General features: G+C 49.4%; 9 protein-coding genes across 9 annotated transcripts; 6 read left to right on the top strand and 3 right to left on the bottom strand.

Moving 5' to 3' along the window:
- Nucleotides 1-312: 312 nt before the first annotated feature.
- On the top strand, nt 313-2081 carry N7508_005655 (M20 family dipeptidase; the record flags this gene model as incomplete). The annotated part of the gene is made up of 5 exons (XM_058463721.1): nt 313-455; nt 505-536; nt 604-671; nt 730-1847; nt 1898-2081. The coding sequence occupies 5 exons, from the start codon at nt 313-315 to the stop codon at nt 2079-2081; spliced, it is 1545 nt and encodes a 514-aa protein (XP_058320199.1).
- Nucleotides 2082-2485: 404 nt separating this feature from the next.
- On the top strand, nt 2486-6512 carry N7508_005656 (DNA repair protein SMC6; the record flags this gene model as incomplete). Its single annotated transcript, XM_058463722.1, has 12 exons — nt 2486-2566; nt 2617-3528; nt 3579-3806; nt 3857-4416; nt 4483-4576; nt 4630-4895; nt 4970-5626; nt 5687-5789; nt 5849-6007; nt 6071-6213; nt 6267-6315; nt 6366-6512. The coding sequence occupies 12 exons, from the start codon at nt 2486-2488 to the stop codon at nt 6510-6512; spliced, it is 3399 nt and encodes a 1132-aa protein (XP_058320200.1).
- Nucleotides 6513-7355: 843 nt separating this feature from the next.
- dhh1 (DExD/H-box ATP-dependent RNA helicase DHH1) lies at nt 7356-9059 on the top strand (the record flags this gene model as incomplete). The annotated part of the gene is made up of 4 exons (XM_058463723.1): nt 7356-7399; nt 7458-7530; nt 7585-8181; nt 8235-9059. 4 exons carry the CDS (start codon nt 7356-7358, stop codon nt 9057-9059), a joined length of 1539 nt encoding a protein of 512 aa, XP_058320201.1.
- A 1124-nt stretch (nt 9060-10183) lies between these two features.
- On the top strand, nt 10184-11524 carry N7508_005658 (putative mitochondrial tricarboxylate transporter (Ctp); the record flags this gene model as incomplete). Its single annotated transcript, XM_058463724.1, has 9 exons — nt 10184-10222; nt 10276-10330; nt 10389-10409; nt 10461-10592; nt 10659-10806; nt 10869-11126; nt 11180-11215; nt 11269-11418; nt 11467-11524. 9 exons carry the CDS (start codon nt 10184-10186, stop codon nt 11522-11524), a joined length of 897 nt encoding a protein of 298 aa, XP_058320202.1.
- Nucleotides 11525-11630: 106 nt separating this feature from the next.
- On the bottom strand, nt 11631-12873 carry N7508_005659 (putative mitochondrial translation release factor (RF-1); the record flags this gene model as incomplete). Its single annotated transcript, XM_058463725.1, has 2 exons — nt 11631-12629; nt 12688-12873. The coding sequence occupies 2 exons, from the start codon at nt 12871-12873 to the stop codon at nt 11631-11633; spliced, it is 1185 nt and encodes a 394-aa protein (XP_058320203.1).
- A 419-nt stretch (nt 12874-13292) lies between these two features.
- On the top strand, nt 13293-14905 carry N7508_005660 (DnaJ and TPR domain protein; the record flags this gene model as incomplete). The annotated part of the gene is made up of 2 exons (XM_058463726.1): nt 13293-14261; nt 14315-14905. The coding sequence occupies 2 exons, from the start codon at nt 13293-13295 to the stop codon at nt 14903-14905; spliced, it is 1560 nt and encodes a 519-aa protein (XP_058320204.1).
- Nucleotides 14906-15223: 318 nt separating this feature from the next.
- On the bottom strand, nt 15224-15988 carry N7508_005661 (protein-L-isoaspartate O-methyltransferase; the record flags this gene model as incomplete). Its single annotated transcript, XM_058463727.1, has 2 exons — nt 15224-15841; nt 15887-15988. 2 exons carry the CDS (start codon nt 15986-15988, stop codon nt 15224-15226), a joined length of 720 nt encoding a protein of 239 aa, XP_058320205.1.
- Nucleotides 15989-16443: 455 nt separating this feature from the next.
- Nucleotides 16444-17223, top strand: N7508_005662 (uncharacterized protein; the record flags this gene model as incomplete). The annotated part of the gene is made up of 2 exons (XM_058463728.1): nt 16444-16591; nt 16643-17223. The coding sequence occupies 2 exons, from the start codon at nt 16444-16446 to the stop codon at nt 17221-17223; spliced, it is 729 nt and encodes a 242-aa protein (XP_058320206.1).
- Nucleotides 17224-17634: 411 nt separating this feature from the next.
- On the bottom strand, nt 17635-19610 carry N7508_005663 (uncharacterized protein; the record flags this gene model as incomplete). The annotated part of the gene is made up of 11 exons (XM_058463729.1): nt 17635-17679; nt 17738-17809; nt 17871-17938; nt 17992-18046; nt 18098-18157; nt 18216-18608; nt 18679-19017; nt 19090-19145; nt 19202-19273; nt 19330-19385; nt 19447-19610. The coding sequence occupies 11 exons, from the start codon at nt 19608-19610 to the stop codon at nt 17635-17637; spliced, it is 1380 nt and encodes a 459-aa protein (XP_058320207.1).
- Nucleotides 19611-19767: the final 157 nt, after the last annotated feature.

A 19767-nucleotide genomic window follows, 5' to 3' on the forward strand; every position in this document is an offset into this window, starting at 1 on the left:
CAGGAATGGGGACCCTGGACTTTGTAAAGAAAACCATGTATTCTAGTATTTGAGCTATGTAGCATTGTTGTATTTCATACCATTTTTTTTTATGTCAATTTCCGTTTCACATGGATATAGTCACATATAAATATGGAGATATCTATATCAGAACCATCAAAATCAATATAAATATACCGCTTCGCTTGGCCAAAGTGGAACTGTCAAAACTAGCTCTGAATCATCCAGACTGTGATAGGGTGAAAAAATTACGTGATAAGAAGTCACTCGAGACAATGGATTCTCCCCGGTTACTTCAGGGCAGAGACGGACATGCCCCTCTTTCCCCTCCGTCGCGTTCCATTCGCAAAATTCGCTTTCTATCGCTTCTCTCCTAGGCTTCCCTCTCGTCGCTTCTACTACGGGTACATCAGTGATTCCAAAATGGCGCCGCAGCTGGAGCCCTTTTTCAAGCAGTAAGTCAAGCTCTCTAGTCTTCCTCTTCAGACACTGACATTTCTTCAGGGTAGACGACTCGTCTAACTCCTTCATCGATCGTACGTCACATTGACTGTCACCTGTCAATCTTTGCAATGCCCCCCCCATAAGCTGATTTTTGTCAAGGTCTGCGAAAGGCGGTTGCTATCCCATCCGTCTCCGCACAGGATGAGAACCGAAAGGATGTCTTCCGTGTAAGTAGGGCTCAATCCCCCAGTACAATACTCTCTTCTGATATGCTGTTCGCAAAAGATGGCTCAGTTCCTTGCCGATGAGCTTGAAGCTCTCGGAGCCGAGGTCCACCAGCGTCCATTGGGCAAGCAGCCCGGCAAGGAGCACCTCGAGCTTCCCCCAGTGGTGATTGCGAGATATGGTAACGATAAGAACAAGCGCACCATTCTTGTTTACGGACACTACGATGTGCAGCCGGCTCTCAAGGAAGACGGCTGGGCCACTGAGCCCTTCGAGTTGACCATCGACGAGAAGGATCGCATGTACGGCCGTGGTTCCACAGATGACAAGGGCCCCGTTCTTGGATGGCTCAATGTGATTGATGCTCACCGAAAGGCTGGCATCGACTTCCCTGTCAACTTGCTCTGCTGCTTTGAGGGTATGGAGGAGTATGGATCCGAGGGCCTAGATGACTTCATCCAAGCCGAGAGCAAGAAGTTCTTCAAGGACGCTGATGCTGTTTGCATTTCTGATAACTACTGGCTCGGTACCGAGAAGCCTTGCTTGACCTACGGCCTGCGCGGCTGCAACTACTACTCTGTCAGCGTGTCGGGTCCCGCACAGGACCTGCATAGTGGTGTCTTTGGCGGCTCCGCCCACGAGCCCATGACCGATCTGGTCAACGTTCTGTCTAAGCTTGTTGATGCTCAAGGCAACATCTTGATCCCGGGTCTTATGGACCTTGTCGCTCCTCTTTCTGAGGATGAGAAGACCCTGTATGGAAACATCAGCTACACTATGGATAACCTCCACGAGTCATTGGGCAGTGAGACTGGCATCCACCCGACCAAGGAGCGCACTCTCATGGCCAGATGGAGATATCCATCTTTGTCTATTCACGGTGTCGAGGGCGCTTATTCTGCTCCCGGTGCCAAGACAGTCATTCCTGCCAAGGTCATTGGTAAATTCTCGATTCGCACCGTTCCAAACATGGAGAGTGCCGACGTCAACAAGCTCGTCTTTGACCACGTCAAGGCCGAATTTGCCAAGCTGAACAGCAAGAACACTCTGGATGTGTGGCTGCAGCATGATGGTAAGTGGTGGGTCGCCAGCCCGAAGCACTGGAACTTCTCTGCTGCTGGCAAGGCTGTCCAGCAGGTCTTTGGCGTTGAGCCTGATATGACTCGCGAGGGTGGAAGGTAAGATTCACCATCTATCAAACATTGACATTTTCTCTAACCATTAATAGCATTCCCGTTACATTGACTTTTGAGCAAGCCACTGGCAAGAATGTCCTGCTTCTTCCTATGGGAAGCTCGACTGATGCCGCTCACTCCGTCAACGAGAAGCTTGACAAGAGAAACTACATTGAGGGAACCAAGCTGTTGGGAGCCTATCTGCACTACGTTGCGGAAGAGCCTACCTCAGTATAGAACACTACTACTGTTCTTCTTTCATCGACATACGGTAGACATCCGCTCTTCCAGCTGTCTCGGCTGACCATAATGATAAGAAATATGCTCAGACATGGTGATCATCCACAGAATAATGAAATAACACTGAATTTGATCTAAATTTTCACGGTACTATAAATTTTAATCTTGCCTGCGTGTGCTCTACGCCTGACTATAATGGAATGGATATTGCACTCTTATCGCACTTATAGTCCTATCTGCAAAAACCCCGCCTATCAATTTGCTTAGTAAGGACCACATTTGACGCGATTTGCGCGACGCGACTATCAGTGCCTCGATGTGTCTACAACCACCCTCGACTGACCCCTAACTCTTGGCCATGCGCTAGCTGCTGAGCTTGTCGATATCCTCGGTCCTTTCAAATGCCGTCCCTCAAGCGTGCGCAGGTCTCTTCCGACTCCGACGATGTCTCCGATCAGTCCACCATGAGTTCTCCTCATACGGTATGATTTTTGAGCTCTGATCGTGGACAAGATATTAACATCGTTAACAGAGAAAACGGCCACGAACATCTGACTTGTCAGAATCCGAAGACGACGAGACCCCTCGAGAAACGTATCTCGCCGTCAACGACGACGCGCTTCTCGACAACGAGGACGAGTTAGAACTCCGCCAAACACAGATAATTCAAGATAAATATGCTCATCTCATTGAGGAGGCCAACGTGCCTGCTGAACATGGTATTCTGGAACGCGTCGAGTGTTACAACTTCATGTGCCATGACCACTTCAACGTGGAACTGGGCCCTCTGATCAACTTCATTGTGGGAAAGAATGGTAGCGGCAAGAGTGCTATTTTGACCGCCATTACTCTATGTCTTGGTGGAAAAGCTTCTGCCACAAACCGAGGACAAAGCCTCAAAAACTTCATCAAAGAGGGCAAAGAGAATGGCACAATTATTGTTCGCATCAAAAACCAAGGTGATGGTGCCTACATGTCCGATGATTATGGAAAATCTATCATCGTCGAACGTCATTTTTCCAAAAATGGCTCTAGTGGATTCAAGATCAAGGCGGACAATGGGCGCATAGTTTCCACCAAAAAAGCCGAGTTGGACGCCATTACAGACTATTTCTCCTTGCAGATCGACAATCCTATGAACGTGCTCTCTCAGGACATGGCTCGTCAATTTCTCAGCACCTCAAGTCCGGCCGAGAAATACAAGTTCTTCGTCAAAGGTGTGCAGCTCGAACAGCTTGATCAGGATTATCGGTTGATCGAGGAATCTGTCGACCAGATTGAGGAGAAACTCAAAACTACGGCACAGGATATCCGTGTACTTGAAACCCGCAAAGATGCAGCGAAGAAAAAGCTACAGATCTCTGACCAGCACGATTCCCTGAGAGCTCGTATTAGGAACTTCCGCAGCCAAATGGTCTGGGCTCAGGTCGAGGAGCAAGAACGAGTCAGTGCCATTTACTCTCATTTCCAGATCTACTGTCTAATAAGCTTCAGATGCAAGCCACACTGACCGAAGAAATTGCGAAGGCAGATGAGCTGATTATTAACGCGGAATACGAACTCGCTAGGTTTGATGATGCATTCCAAGCCGTCGAGACAGAGCGTGAAACTGCTGCTGAACATTCTTGGCGAGCTGCTACGGCATTGGAAGAAGCTACAGGCGAAAAGGAAAAGATCAAGGAAAAGTTGGAGGCGGAAATGAACAGACGACATGATCTACAAGTAAAGTCTCCGGCCTTCTCTAGTTAACTAGTTTCTAATTATCTTATCAGGCCGAGCAGCGTCAGATCAGGGAATACCTCAGAGCAGCAGAGTCTCGAATCCAGGAAACACAGCAAAAGGTTCACGAAGAGAATCAGCGTCTCGCCGATGCAAGCGGCGGAGGTTATGCCCGAAAGCAAGAGGCGTGTGAACAGGCTGTTAACGACGCTGCTGCCGCTCAAAGAGCATACAATGAGCATCGTTCGGATGCAAACGGTCTACGAGAAGACATCGAATCTTCTCAAGAGGACCTTAAAGCAACTAAAGGACCCGTTGATGCGAAGAGAATGGAACTTGAACAGGCAGAGAACAGATTGAAAACACTCACCCGGGACGGTGGAGCAAGGCAGTCCGGATTTCATCCCAAGATGCCAGACTTGCTCAAGGCCATTGAGCAAGAACGATCCTTCGAATCTCGACCTGTCGGTCCAATCGGTCACCACGTCACACTACTACAGCCAAAATGGTCCTCCATCCTGGAGAGTTCGTTCGGCGGTACGCTTGGCAGTTTCATTGTGACGTCAAATAGAGACATGAATATCTTGTCCAGGATCATGCGACAAGTGGGCTGGTAAGTATATCTGTGTATCGCAAAAGATTTTTGCGAAGGCTCAGTGGCTAATACAACCCATGATAGTAATTCTCCGATATTTATTGGTAATGGTGGCCATCTGGATACCTCAGCACATGAACCAGATCCTCAATTCGATACTGCTTTGAGAATTCTTGAGGTAAGCTGAGATTCTAGAATCGAGGATAGTTATCACTGCTGACTGTTCATTAGATTGACAACGAATTAGTTCTGAAACAACTGATCATTAACCATGGCATTGAGCAAATGCTGTTGATTGAAAGGCTAGAAGAAGCTTCCTCCGTACTATTCGATGGTGCACGCCCAAGGAATGTGAAACGCTGCTACTCCATCGATGAGAGAGATAGACGCCGCGGAATACATCTGTCATACAGCCGAGCTGGTGAACCAAGTCAAGCTCCTGTGTCGATGTACAACAATCCCCCGCGCATGAAATCAGACCTGGCTTCACAAATCAGGTACGAGCTTATAAGGACGGGGACTTGACGTTTGAGTCGACCTTGCCACTAACCGGTGTTTATCTTATTTTTAGTCTACAACGTGATGTTGTTGATGACCTCAAGCACCAGCTGAACGACCTCCAACAAGAAATGGTTGCGGCTCGCTCGCGTGTCGATGCCTGCAAACAGGCATATGTGAGACATGGGAGAAGAGAGAAAGAACTCCAAATTGCCATGCAACGCAAGGAAGACTATGCTGAAGAACTCAGGGACGCCCTCGATAAAGAAAATGCAGAAGACGGACGCATTGATGCGCTTAATTCTGCTCTGAGGGAAGCAGAAGATGAGAAGCAACTGAATGAAGGCTCATACAAAGACAGCGAGGCGGCCATGGGGACCATTATGCAGACACTGAAGGAAATCAGGCGGGAATTGTCCTCCAAGGATTCTGAGCTTGGAACCCTTCAACAAAAATTGCGAGTTGCCGAAAGCGAGCACACGTTGGTCAACTCCAAGAAAAGCAAGGTTCTCAGTGATAAGAACGCCGCCATCGCCAATATTGAAAAGGACAAGCAAGAAAAGGCAACTATTCACGGCAGAAGAGAGCAGGTTGCAGCGCGCATTATCGAATACAACGAGAAGGCAAGCTTGGTCTCATCTCGAGTTTCTGTGGATGAAGGAGAAACCCCAGAGAGTCTTGATCGAAAGCTTGATCGGCTGATCCGAGACCTGGAGCGCTACAGCTCGGAGTATGTACCTTTCTTTTGCCTCTTTTTTGCAGTGATCTGATCTAACAATAAAAATTCTAGGTTGGGCGCTTCTCGGGAAGAAATTGCTGCTGAAGCAGGAAGAACTGAGGCAGCCTATGTACGAGCTACCAAACAGTTCCAAGAACTCTCCACGTTGGCTCAGGTATCCATTATCCTTTTTACGGTTCTGGAATATGCTCTCACCCTAACATCTTATAACAGATCTTCAAAGATACCCTTGGTAACCGTAAAAAACGGTGGGAAATCTTCCGGTCTCACATCTCGTCTCGAGCCAAAGCTCAATTCACCTACCTGCTCAGTGAGCGAAGCTTCCGTGGTCGGCTTTTGGCTGACCATAGCGAGAAACGCTTGGATCTACAAGTAAGGATAGCTCATCTTCCGAGGTCCAGCAGTCAAATTGACTAGCCCTAACCCATTTTTCAGGTTGAGCCCGATATTACCAAAGATGACAGCACTGGACGAGGTGCGAAGACACTCTCCGGTGGTGAAAAGTCATTTTCCCAAGTGTGTCTTTTGTTGGCTCTCTGGGAAGCCATGGGCTCCCCTATTCGTTGCCTTGATGAATTGTACGTTGTAACTCGGATGTTCCTTTGGCTCTCTTATTAACCTCGGTCAATAGCGACGTATACATGGACCATATCAATCGGAAAATGGCCATTGACATGCTTGTGAGTCCGCAACTTCCAGGGTGGGGACAATACACTAATTCTCTGCGCAGATGATTGCCGCCAGACGGTCTATCGGGCGACAATTCATTTTGATCACGCCTGGCACGAAGACCGATATCACCATTTCCCCTGATGTCAGAGTGAAAGAGTTGGCAGAGCCAGAACGTGGCCAGACTACTCTATCGTTCCGACGCTAATCATCCTGGTTTCTGTCGCAGCTCTTCCTCTCGATTTCTTCTTTTTTTTTGTAGCGAAATACCCTTGAATAAAGCAATACCTTATTTATTTGGATTTCCAACCCATATAGACATTCGTCTCGTTTCCTTCTTGAACCTTTGCTATGTAGACCTGGCGGGTTGAATGTTAGCCGATGTTCTCTACTAATCAAGGGTGCTCATATGGTATACCTTTATATACGTTCTATTTTTGAGATTCAAAACCATGATCAACATGATTCTCAAGGTAATAAAACTTGGAGCTTGAACTCAATTCATGTAAACAGATCGTGTCACTCAGGACCATGGCACGTGATCTTCAAGAACCGGCGGGACCGTTTTAGCTTCGTTCGACTTCATCCTGAGTCTCCTCGCTCCCCGCCATCACCATCTCAACCTCTAGTCCTAGACCTCATTGCGAATACACCAGGTCTCTTTTACTCACTCTTCTATTAGTGATCCCCCTTCACTGCGATATCTAGAAAGCCTTCAGCTTCACACAAAAGGCTTCGTTGATTGACCATCCAATCTACCATCCACTTACAACACGGCCTTTTTCAGTCGCAATCAGACTTAAAGCACTCCCGGGAAATTTTTTGATTCCCGTCATTGACATACACAACCTCCGCACTTCCGACCATACCTTTGATCACCCTCCACCAATCAAGCACCGCACTTGACTGCCTATTCCACTCTTGCAACACACCCGACTCTGACTCTGACAATATCTACACACTTGCCTCGATCTTAAACCTCAATTTGTTCACTTGATCGAAAAATTTTATCCTCCCGGAACTTCTCACCCTCCCTCACACTCACATCACAATGGCCGACGCACTTGCTGCACAACTCGGCAATACCAAGCTAGGGTAAGCCGGTCATGTTTTATTAATACCAAAACAAACTTTAACAAGATGGGCTATGTAGCGAAGTTCCTACCGAGCAGAGGCTACAGGACACATTGAATCTCCCCCCGAAAGATGCCAGACCACAAACTGAGGTTCGTCTCAAGTGATTTTTACGGTGTGAACATGAGACTAACTGGGGGAAAAAGGATGTCACCGCCACAAAAGGCCTCGAATTTGAAGATTTCTATATCAAGCGCGAGCTCATGATGGGGATCTTTGAGGCTGGATTTGAAAAGCCCTCTCCTATTCAAGAAGAGACGATACCCGTTGCCCTCACGGGAAGAGACATATTGGCACGGGCCAAAAACGGTACCGGAAAGACCGCTGCTTTCGTTATCCCCACCCTGGAGCGCATCAATCCTAAAAGCACCAAGACCCAAGCTTTGATCCTGGTTCCCACACGAGAGCTCGCCCTTCAGACATCACAGGTCTGCAAGACCCTTGGAAAGCACCTCGGCATCAACGTCATGGTCACCACCGGTGGAACTGGCTTGATGGATGATATTATCCGATTGAATGATGCAGTTCATATTCTCGTGGGAACCCCCGGACGGGTACTGGACTTGGCCAGCAAGGGCGTCGCCGACTTGTCCGAATGCCCGACCTTTGTGATGGATGAGGCCGACAAATTGTTGTCTCCTGAGTTCACCCCCGTCATTGAGCAACTCTTGTCGTTCCACCCGAAAGACCGTCAGGCCATGCTCTTCAGTGCCACTTTCCCCCTCATTGTCAAATCATTCAAGGTAATTTTTCACGACACTTATTTTTCATTGACTCAACCACTAATCTTCCGCAGGACAAGCACATGCGCAACCCATACGAGATCAATCTCATGGACGAACTCACTCTGCGCGGTATCACTCAGTACTACGCATTTGTTGAGGAGAAACAAAAGGTTCATTGCCTGAACACTCTTTTCTCCAAACTCCAGATCAACCAGTCCATTATCTTCTGCAACTCGACCAACCGGGTTGAATTGCTTGCGAAGAAGATTACTGAGCTTGGTTACTCATGCTTTTACTCCCATGCTCGGATGCTTCAGCAGCACCGCAACCGAGTGTTCCACGATTTCAGAAATGGCGTGTGTCGCAATTTGGTTTGCTCTGACTTGTTGACTCGCGGTATCGATATTCAGGCAGTCAACGTTGTCATCAACTTCGACTTCCCAAAGAACGCTGAAACCTACCTCCACCGTATTGGTCGTTCGGGCCGTTTCGGACACTTGGGTCTTGCCATCAACCTCATTAACTGGGAAGATCGGTTCAATCTGTACAAGATCGAACAAGAACTAGGCACAGAGATTCAGCCTATCCCTCAGAACATCGACAAGAAGCTCTACGTGTACGACTCCCCTGAGAACATTCCTCGCCCAATCTCCAACCCCCCGCCTCAGACCGGAGCTGGATCTGTGAACATGGCCAACGGAGACCGTCAGCCCCGCCGCCAAAACAACCACCCGAACAACGGGCAATTCTACAACAACAACAACAACCGAGGACGAGGCTCTTATCGTGGCGGCCGTGGCCAAGGTCAGCGCCGTGGGCAACACAACAGCGATCCCAACAGAATGACTTTTGGTCAAGGTCAAATGGGCGGTCAAACTCAAGCGCCAATTTCCTAAGGATCTGCCACGGTGTAAAATCCTTGGGTAATCTTGACTCTATGCTCTTATTTTTGACACTTCGGGCTCGCAGCGATTGAGCCACTTTCCCCTCCTCGTTTTTCTATCGGTGCGCTGTCATTCCCGTTTCAACACTTTGTTCTTACAGTATCAATATTTCTCTTCTTCGCTTTTTCTTCCTCCTTTTATCCCTTTCTATCTTTGCGGAGGTTTTGCTGAACTATTCCGGCATTTGAGTTTCTTATCTGGTCATAATGATACGGTTCTGATGCGACGCGTGTATCATATGTTTCTTCTTCTGTTGTTCATGATTCCATCTGATTCACTGACCTCGCCATGAGTCGGATTGGAACTTTGGTATGAAACTCTCGTGCATTTCCGGCGTCGTCCATGCTTTTCGCTCTTGCTTCGTTCCATGAAGGGGTGTACATATGCCCAACGTGATTGTTTGTTTTCGCAGACTTGCAGGGCAAATGGCGTTCATGTTTTGGATCTATTGGTTGATTCTGTGGCGTTCCACAGGATTCAGAGAAGCGGTTTCTCTACATCGATCTCATGCGACTTTTCCCTCAGTCGGTCTCTTTCTGTTTGCCACGCTCCCAATGTGTGATGATTTCACCTTTTTACGTTGAAGGTCTCCATGGCCTATTGCCTTGTTGGCACTCATCCTTGTCTAGCCACCGACTGGGTCCTTTTATCCACATTTACCATCCCACCTTTGTCTCTTGTCGCCAAGCTCTTATCCCCAACAGCTATACCCGAAAGTCACTATCCATGGCGCTGTGGTTCCACAGATAACACATTGTGACGAGAGGGTTTCGAGAGAATTGAGTTGATGTCCGAACCTAGGATTGACGCAGCCCTCACCTCACGTCCCTGATATCTCGCAAAAACAACCACAAAAAAAACCACAAAAACGAAAAAAAAAAACTTTGGAGGAGCACTGTTCGCTGAACTGATCTAGCTAGATGACGCGAATAGTGAATTGACAAAATCCCTCTAATTTGATGCCCAGTAACCATTTGTAGTGTAGAAGTGCGCAGGGGGCACGTGAGGGGGGCCGTATATCATTACTCCGAGGTCCAACAAATCCAGTTCTCCGATCTACCCAGCATCCAGTCAAAATGGCAACGGCAACGGCGAATAAAGACCAGAAGGCCAAGGTTTGCTCTCCGGTTGCATTATTGTTGGATCCCTGAAACTCACCAATGGACAGCCCAGCGCCCTCCGCTCCATCCTTGCGGGGTCCACTGCTGGAGCCGTGGAGATCGGTAAAGAGCTCAATGATCCCCCAAGTCTAAGTCGTCCGCTAACTATTGTGCCCTTCAGCAATCACTTATCCTGCTGAATGTATGCCATTCTATAGCTTTCCAACATTCCCTTGCTAAAGCTCTTCACTAGTCGCAAAGACCCGGACGCAACTCAATCGCCAACTTGCCCACGGCAAGAAGCTCCCGTGGCCGCCATTCGGAAGCCAGTGGTACGCAGGATGTACAACACTGATCATCGGAAACTCGCTTAAGGCGGGCATTCGTGCGCCTCCCCTTCCGCAATCGATGCGCCGTTGGCACATAGACTGATGAACGAATTACACAATAGGATTCGTCGCTTTTGACGCCATAAAATCTGTTCTCCAGGATGAGAATGGCAAGATTTCAGGGCCAAGGACGGTCGTAGCTGGCTTTGGTGCTGGATTCACCGAGTCTCTTCTTGCCGTTACCCCGTTTGAGAGTATCAAAACTCAACTGTCAGCTACCTCCATATTTCTCTTTGGCAATGTTCTCGGTTTTAACCACACATGGCTTATAGGATTGATGACCGCAAGTCTGGCAACCCTCGGATGCGTGGTTTCTTACACGGCAGCAAGATCATCTTCCAAGAGAGAGGTGTTCGAGGCTTCTTCCAGGGCTTCGTCCCCACCACAGCAAGACAGGCTGCTAACTCAGCTACCCGGTTCACGGCTTACACGACACTGAAGCAGCTTGCAGAGGGTTATGTGGCGCCGGGCGAGAAGCTGGGTACTGCCAGTACATTTGCCATTGGAGGAATTGCGGGATTGATCACTGTGTAGGTCCTTTTGAACTTGAACAGGAAGATACTTGACTCTGACATGCATACAGCTATGTGACACAACCCTTGGACACGGTGAAGACACGGTCGGTAACCCAAATGACAACTGGCCCTTGGTATTTACTAATCTTCCCGTCAGAATGCAATCTCTTGAGGCCAGCAAGAACTACAAGAACAGCTTTGTATGCGCAGCAAGAATCTTCAAGGATGAGGGTGTCTTGACTTTCTGGTCAGGAGCTGTCCCACGACTTGCCAGATTGATCATGAGTGGAGGAATTGTATTCACCATGTCAGTTTTCATACCCAAAGTTGAGGATTATGGCTAACTGCTGGACAGGTACGAGAAGGCTATGGATCTACTGGATATTGCAGACCCAGAGCGCAAATACCTTTAGATTGTTCTTGTTCAATAGACTGTTTCCTTGCTTGTCTGCTATATCATACATGGTATCTCTTTATTTTAGTGTACAATAAAAAAGCGAAGTCGACACTTTTAGGCGCCTACTTTTGTTCTTTGGCCAGTTCCTCGGCCACCATGGCCTCGACCTCGCGATCAGCCATCCAGGTGCGCACACTTTCCATCACTGTATCCAGCCCATCGCCACCATTGAGGACACCATCCAGGTTATGGATCGTGATGCCAGTGCGGTGGTCAGTGCAACGACTTTGGCCGAAATTATAGGTTCTGATCTTATCGCCTCGGCCCATTTTGGCCACTCCGCCGAGAATGCCTCGTCGGAGTTGCACAAGTTCCTGCTCTCGGGCTTCTTGTCTGGCTTCAGCCAGCTTTGCTCGAAGAACCTGCCATGCTTTTCTCCGGTTGGCCTGTTGGGACCGTTCATCCTGCATGGAGACCACGGTATTCGTGGGTATATGAGTTAGCCGGATTGCGGACTCCGTTTTGTTCACATGCTGCCCGCCAGCACCGCCTGCTCTCATCTTTTCTATCCGAACTTCTTGGGGGTCAATATAGTAGTCGCTGGTTGGATCTTCAAAGTTCAAAGCACTGTCCATCTCAGTGCCATTTTCTGGGAAACTTGGCAATACCATCACACTGACAGCGCTGGTGTGAGTACGACCCTTTGTCTCTGTTGCAGGCACTCTTTGGACCCTATGGACCCCCGACTCTGTTCGCAGAAGATCATATGCTCCATCGGCTTCAATTTCTATCACCGCTTCGCTTAAACGGTCTTCTGATGGACCAACCTCCGTTTCCTGCTTCAAAATGGTTGGGCGGAGGCCCCTTCGAGTGCAAAAAGCGATGTACATCCGTAACATCTCGTATGCAAACAAGCCCGCCTCGTCGCCGCCCGCGCCTGGACGGATTTCAAGCAGACATGGGAGATCCGCAAATGGATGCCGAGGAATCAATGACTTTTTCAGCCGGTCTGAAATTGCGGGGAGGACATTGTGACTGCTTTCGAGGTCTTCAGTGGCCAGTGACCGTAGCTCTGCATCCGTGCTGGGATCATCCAGCAGCGACATAAGCTCACTTATGGACTTTAGAAAATGTGCATTAGAGATATGTTCAGATGCTTGGTTGGTTGGCAGCACATACATCATTGGCATCGACCCATTCTTTTAGGACATTGGCAATCGGTGCCAGCTCCCCAGCTCGCTTGGCAGTTTTGGCGTCGAAGGACTCGCCCAATCGGTCAGCAAGTTTTGTATGCTCAGCTGTGAGTAGGCGAGCTCTGGTCAAGAGAGCGGGTGACAGGGCAAATTCCGAAGCTTTGGCACGCATTAGCTGTATTGAATCGAGATAGCACATGGGGGCCAAGTACTGGTGTTGATCGCGCGCGAAGACGACAGTGTCGAACCAAGCCTAGCTGGTCGCAGGAGACATCGGCGGCATATCGACTGAAAGCCGAGCATACTTTGAAGGAATGGATGCCAATTGACAGATGAAGTTCGGAGGGTTTGGAATTGAAACAATGCATGTCACATGACGGTAACGGAACATTACCTTGTAAAGGCCACGGATTCGAGTATGCGACATGCTCTCCAACTTCCTCCAGTGTCCTCTTCGTATTAGCCCATTCTGATTCTGGCTTCCGGACTATGACCTTCTTCTTGTGCTCCTAGTGAGACTGATTAATCACAAATTCTATTCCGATTTTACCCCATTTCATACACCTCCGGTACTGCGCCGCATACTCCAAGATGCTCGTTTCTTTGGAATTGCTCACAACCTTCCTGGCGTGTTTTTCCACCGGATATTCTCTTCAGATTGCGCCGGACACGCCTCTATCCGAATTGCTTTCTTCTGCAAAAGCCCACCTTGCACAAGGTTCGCCTCGAGACGCCGTAGCATACTTCGACGCCGCAGTCTCGCGGGACCCTTCCAACTACATCACACTCTTCCAACGTGGAGCAGCATATCTATCAATTGGAAAGAACTCTCAGGCATCGAGCGACTTTGATCGGGTTCTGGAGCTCAAGCCTGACTTCGAGGGCGCTCTCCTACAACGATCCCGCCTCAAGGCACGATCCGCGCACTGGGCAGAAGCTCTGCAGGACCTCGAACGGGCCGGAAAGAAATCATCCACCGATTACGAGGAGTTGGAAGCTGCACGTAATGCGGCAACGTTGGCTCTCAGTGCCGAAAAGCAAGGCGCCTGGGAGAGCTGCATCTCTGAGGCAAATGTGGCCATTCTAAAGGCAAACACAGCATTATCTTTACGGCAGGCGCGAGCCCATTGCCATTTTGAACGAGGCGAGATAGAAGAAGGTATCAGCGACCTGGCGCATGTATTGCAAATCTCACCTAGCTTGATCGACTCTCACTTGCAGATGTCATCGATGCTATTCTACTCTTTAGGGGACAGTGACCGTGGCCTCGCTCAGATCCGCAAATGTCTTCATGCTGATCCCGACTCGAAGGCCTGCAATCGCCTCTATAAACGTGAACGGAAGCTTGTCAAGCGGTTGGAGAAATTGCATACCGTCCTGGAGGCGCGCAAGTTCAGTAATGCAGTCAACCTCATGGTCGGGGATGCCGAATCCAGTGGATTGATTACAGACACCAAGACAGACGTTGAGGAGGCAAAGGAGGCTGGCCATATTCACCGTCTGGCGCCCAACAATCTTTATGTGTTCCTCGTCGAGAAAACCTGCGAGGCTTACCGTGAGGTATGTTTCACAGAAATGTCTTTTTTGGACTGGTTAACTAACATCTATATCAGATGCGAATGCTTAAAAAGGCTGGCCCTTATTGTTCAGAATCTCTAGAACTTGTTCCTCACTCACTCCACGGTCTCCTGTATAAGGCCCAGACCGCGTTAGACGAAGACCGGTTTGAAGATGCTATACGCATACTTGACTCGGCTAAGGAACACCATCCCAGCTCTCAGGAGGTTCAATCTCTCCATCAGAAGGCTCACACCCTCCTGAAGCGCTCGAAGCAAAAGGATTATTACAAGGTCCTGGGTGTCAGTCGGGATGCGGACGACCGAACAATCAAGCGAGCCTATCGCAAACTCACTAAGCAACACCACCCAGACAAGGCCCACGCCCAGGGCGTGAGTAAGGAAGAAGCAGAGAAGAAGATGGCATCCATCAACGAAGCTTATGAGGTTCTATCTGATTCAGAACTCCGGACAAGATTCGACAACGGTGACGACCCCAATGACCCTGAATCGCAGCGTGGAAATCCGTTCCAGGGACAAGGCCATCCATTCGGTCACGGTGGTGGTCAACAATTCTTCTTCCAACAAGGTGGACCGCAATTCAAATTTGGCGGTCAAGGATTCAACTTCCCGGGCGGATTCCGCTAGTAGTCTTTGACAATTTTTTTACTTTTCCATTTCTTTCTCTTCTGTGTAGAACATGGCGTGTGAGGGAGTTCCCCACCTAGTGACTTTGGACACCCTCATGTATGGGGATCGGCGTCACTATGAGAACATGAGTGTTACAATGAAATACTTTGTTATTATCATCTGTTGTCTGCGAGCAAGCAATCCCTCGACGGGTGATTGGTGGGAAAGGGCCATGGGCCCAGCATTCTGTAGAAACTGCAGGAATAATGGTACGAGCAAGAAAAAACAGTCCACCCAACCCCGAATGTGGTCACAATCCGTAGCCCAATGGTCTCTTCACCGTGCTGGAGCATTCGTCAAGGGCACGTAGCTGACTTGAAAAACCTTTTGTTTGTGAACGGATCCGTCCTCCTGTTTATCTACCACCCAGATATATTGGCCGCGGGTCAGACTTTCCCGGATGCTTCCATCATGCTCTGACTCCACGGGAATGAACAGTCGCCCGGGGGCACGTAGCTGGTCCACTAGGGTCGGATGAAGCTTCTCAGCCGCGGCTCCGACGTGGATTGCGTCGTATGGTGCACCATCTTTCCACCCGAGACGTCCGTCGGCGGTGAAAAACTCGACCTTGCTGGAGGCCTGCAGCTTGCGGCCTTCGTCGGACTTGTTCATATTGTCGCGGGCTAGGTCTGTCAGCTCAGGGATGTGATCGATTCCAATGACCTGTCCCTGGGCTCCATTGCCGGATGAGTCGGTCACCAGGTTGGCAAAAACATGGGTCAAATATCCTGAGCCAGATCCAATGTCCAGCACTCGAGCGCCAGGCTTAAGATAATCAATGAGATACTCGCATGCATGACCATGCATGTGGGGTGCTGAGATGGTAGCTCCATGTCCAATGGGTTGGGGCGAGTCCGAGTATGGCCGAGATGGAGCATAGTGAGCTCGGTCAACCTTGATCGGTCAGAGAATGCTCGAGGAGATGAGGAATCTGCTTACTCCCATCATGGCTTCTTTCACACGCTCATTCTGAACTAAATCGGCCTTGAATAGGTTCTCAATCAGCTCGGTGTTGGTGGAACCGGAACAGTACCATGCCATGTTGGTCGTAGTTTTGCACCTGATTCCCAGTGCCAGGGCCTTTTTGCTGAGTACACTAAGCATTCATCAAAAGGATGTGGTGGACCAAGGATGTGATGCATATATATATAATCCATGGATTATCACATCTACGGCAATGACGACACACATACACGTGACTGCTGTAGACCTCCAGTACTTCACAATGAATTTAGCGGTAGATCATCAAATCTCTTACACTGATCAAGTCAGAATATCCGAATGCCACTGTATCTGACAAGCTTGGAACTGTTAGCCCTGGAGAGGTGGGGTGCTATGATTAGTAAGACCAAGCTCTCTATCAGATCGCTCTGGTGTTGTTGATCCTACAATCACAAACAATCGCCGTGGGAACAACACCCCTATCCTATGGCAAACATGGGTTCCTCCAGTGCGACGAACCTGTATCACTGACACTTTTTCCCTGCTTCATCAAAATGGCTGAACGAACCCCCAATATCCGTGCGGAGGTAGATCTGATGATATTGGACTACCTCGTCTGTCTGGCCGTTAGCCGACTTCTTGCCGTGGTCGGAAATTCCCACATGTTCTCAGATGTGGAATGGCTCGTGCAATCCGTTGAGAGTCAGTCCACAGAAAGACTTTTTGTGTCATCCAATGTACTGACTTCTCCAGCGTTCCACTCCATAATCGAGGGCCACCAACTCGAATATGCCCTCCCCTCGGATCTCGACCTCAAACTGCAGATCTTCCATATCGTCAATTCGTATTGCCGCTACACGCCCCCTAGTGATTGCCGCCATCTCCTCAATTTCACGCCTTTGTCCCACATCGCGGTTGAATTTATGCAATTCTGCTATGCCTCGATTGAACATGTCTCCAGGACGCGCTGGTTTGATCTCGGTGCCCATATCATGGCGCATGCGATTTTGGAGGAAAAGGACCGCTTCCCGGAGCCTCTCCGCAGGCTTTGTTCCTGGACAACCGACGACGACGAGCTGAACGCCTACTGGGAGGTCAGTTGTGGAATGTTTCTCGAGCATATTCCACCCCCATATGGAACCGCTGCCCCAGCAAGCCGAGAAGAGCTAGATCGGATTTTTGACGTCCAGCTACTGCACGACCGTTTTACTGGGTTCGTCGAGGATCTCATGGAGGTCTTGGATGCACCTCTCCTTGTACAACTGGAGCAGGGTCAGCTGATCGGGTTGACCCGCGAAGAAACACAGCGGGTGATTGAAGCTTGCCGATTCTGAAGCATATCATGTCTGATGGAAACGAGTCGAGATGCGAGTGTATGGGAGAACCAGTGCATGGCATACTGTACCCTAAGGCAAAAGCTCAGCAGTCCCGAAAGGGCAAAAAAAGTCAGGGGAATCCGCACAAATAGCTACCTTACATGTTTAATTGCTTTAACGTTATTTTATTTCCTTCGCTCCTTGGCCTGACGGCCAATAGGTCAAATCGAGGAGTCGACACTCCGTAGAAGACATTGTATCTATTGAACGACGAGTAAGAATAACACCCGGACTAAGCCTGCTAGAAGGCATGTCTTTAACATGGCATTTATATCTTGGAAACCGAATAATTTACAAAAGGGCGCAAGAGGCCGCTCTAGACACGAAAACACGCAGGGCAGCAAGGGCAATGTTAGTAGTGAATATCATCTAGCCAAGCAGCATGCGCCGGGGGTCCTCAATATACTCCTTGACCTGTAACAAAGTTAGTGTTTTGACCAGATTTGAAGATTAGAGAATGGGAGTGACCCACCTTGACCAGGAAAGTAACGGCCTCACGACCATCCAGAAGACGATGATCGTAGGTGAGAGCGAGGTACATCATCTGCCAGAGAATGCTAGTTAGATAGATCCTTGAAAAGGTGAGATACCAGGGTCACACATACCGGGCGGATTTCAACCTTGCCGTTGATGGCGACAGGCTTGTCCTTAATAGCGTGAAGACCCAAGACGGCTGCAAAGAGAGTGTTAGACACGAGAGACATACAAGACGATAGCGAAGCTTACCAGTCTGGGGCAGGTTAATAATGGGTGTACCCATCAGCGAACCGAAGACACCACCCTATTCAAGTTAGCTGTGTCCGGACATAGACCACCGTGAACGGAAACGTACATTGCTGATGGTGAAGGTACCACCGGCCATGTCCTCAATAGTCAACTTGTTATCGCGAGCCTGTAATTTGCTCACCCATCAGCAAAAATATAAAGAATGCCAACCCTGGAGGACTTACCTTCTTGCCAAGCTCGGCAATGGCCTCTTCGATTCCAACGAGGTCCTTTCCCTCAGTGTTGCGGACAACAGGGGTCACAAGGCCCTTCTCAGTTGCGACGGCAACGCTGATGTCAACGTAGTCACGGTAGACAATGGTGTCGCCGCCGTTGGGGCCCTCAATCGAGGCATTGACAGCGGGAATGTCCTTCATGGCTAGGACGCAAGCACGGGAGAAGGCGCTCATGAAGCCTAGCTTCACACCGGTCTTCTTGAGCACATCGTCCTTGTACAGCTTCCGGAACTCCATCAGAGACGACATATCGACCTCGTTGAAGGTGGTGAGAGAAGCAGCAGTGTTCTGAGACTGCTTCAGGCGCTCAGCGATCCTCAGACGCATACGGTTCATCTTAACCTGAACAGATGGAAGAAACCATGTTAGCAATGTCGGTGAACGCAGTCTAGCAAATCAAGGCGAAACATACCCGGCGTTCCTCGCGGCTGCCAAGCGCAGGCTTGGACTCAGCGACGTCCTGCGGCTTAGGTGACTCCTTCTTTGCGGGGGCCTCCTTGGGCTTCTCTGATGGAGGAGGGGCAGGCTTTTCAGCCTGGGTCTCCTTGGGCTTTTCAGCCTCAGCGGGAGCAGGAGAGGACTCCTTAGACTCAGACTCCTTGGGCTTTTCGGCACCCTCGTCCTTCTTTCCCTCGGGGGCACCACCGAGCTCCAGCTTGATGAGATCCTGTCCAACGGTGACAGTGTCTTCCTCGCTCACGAGAAGTTCTTTGATGGTACCAGACTCCGGGGCATTGACCGAGACATCAATCTGATCACAGCAAGAAAAGGTATCCACGTCAGCGAAACTTAATGCCTGTCAATTCTCCCAGTGTCGACGTACCTTGTCTGTTTCGATAGTCGCGATTTCCTCATCACGCTCGACGTAATCACCAACCTCTATATTATAGTGAGTACTGATGAACAATGACTGGTTTCAAGGGCAAGCTTCATACGTTTTGAGAACTGCTTCAGGGTACCCTCTGTAATCGATTCGGCCATCTGGGGAACCTTGACGATGGAGTCGGCTATAACAAGCATTGGTCAGAAATTTTTGACAGAGTTGCGACAAGATCAGCCTTACCATAGGTTCGGAGCTGGTGGCCTCCCAGAGGAGCCATGTTGAGCGAGGCATTGATGCTGTTTAATTTGATGAGCTAAACATGCTCTCACCAGACATGATGTAGGCACATCTACTTACCCGGAAGAAACCTGGAGTAGACCAGAGGCCGAACGAGGTGACACCTTTGTGCGCGTCAGGGTGGACAACCCCTTGAGGTTGCGGAACTGAGTATATGCCCGAGGTGTAGTCCTGGCCACAGCCGACAGGCCCGAAAGGCGCGCAAGAGAAATCCGAGAAGCCATGTTAGAGAAAAAAAAACCAAACAAACAATAGCCGGGGAGAGATCAACCGGGAGTGAGAAAAGAGGCTTCTCAGGAAAGAAGTTGAAGTGAAGGTCAAGCTCGGATTAGATCGGGTAACGTAAAACCGGGCTCCCTTTCGGCAGAGGTCTATTCCTAG

Source organism: Penicillium antarcticum (assembly GCF_028974205.1).
Source record: "Penicillium antarcticum strain IBT 31339 chromosome Unknown utg000005l_segment0_segment0, whole genome shotgun sequence".
Taxonomy (NCBI): domain Eukaryota; kingdom Fungi; phylum Ascomycota; class Eurotiomycetes; order Eurotiales; family Aspergillaceae; genus Penicillium; species Penicillium antarcticum.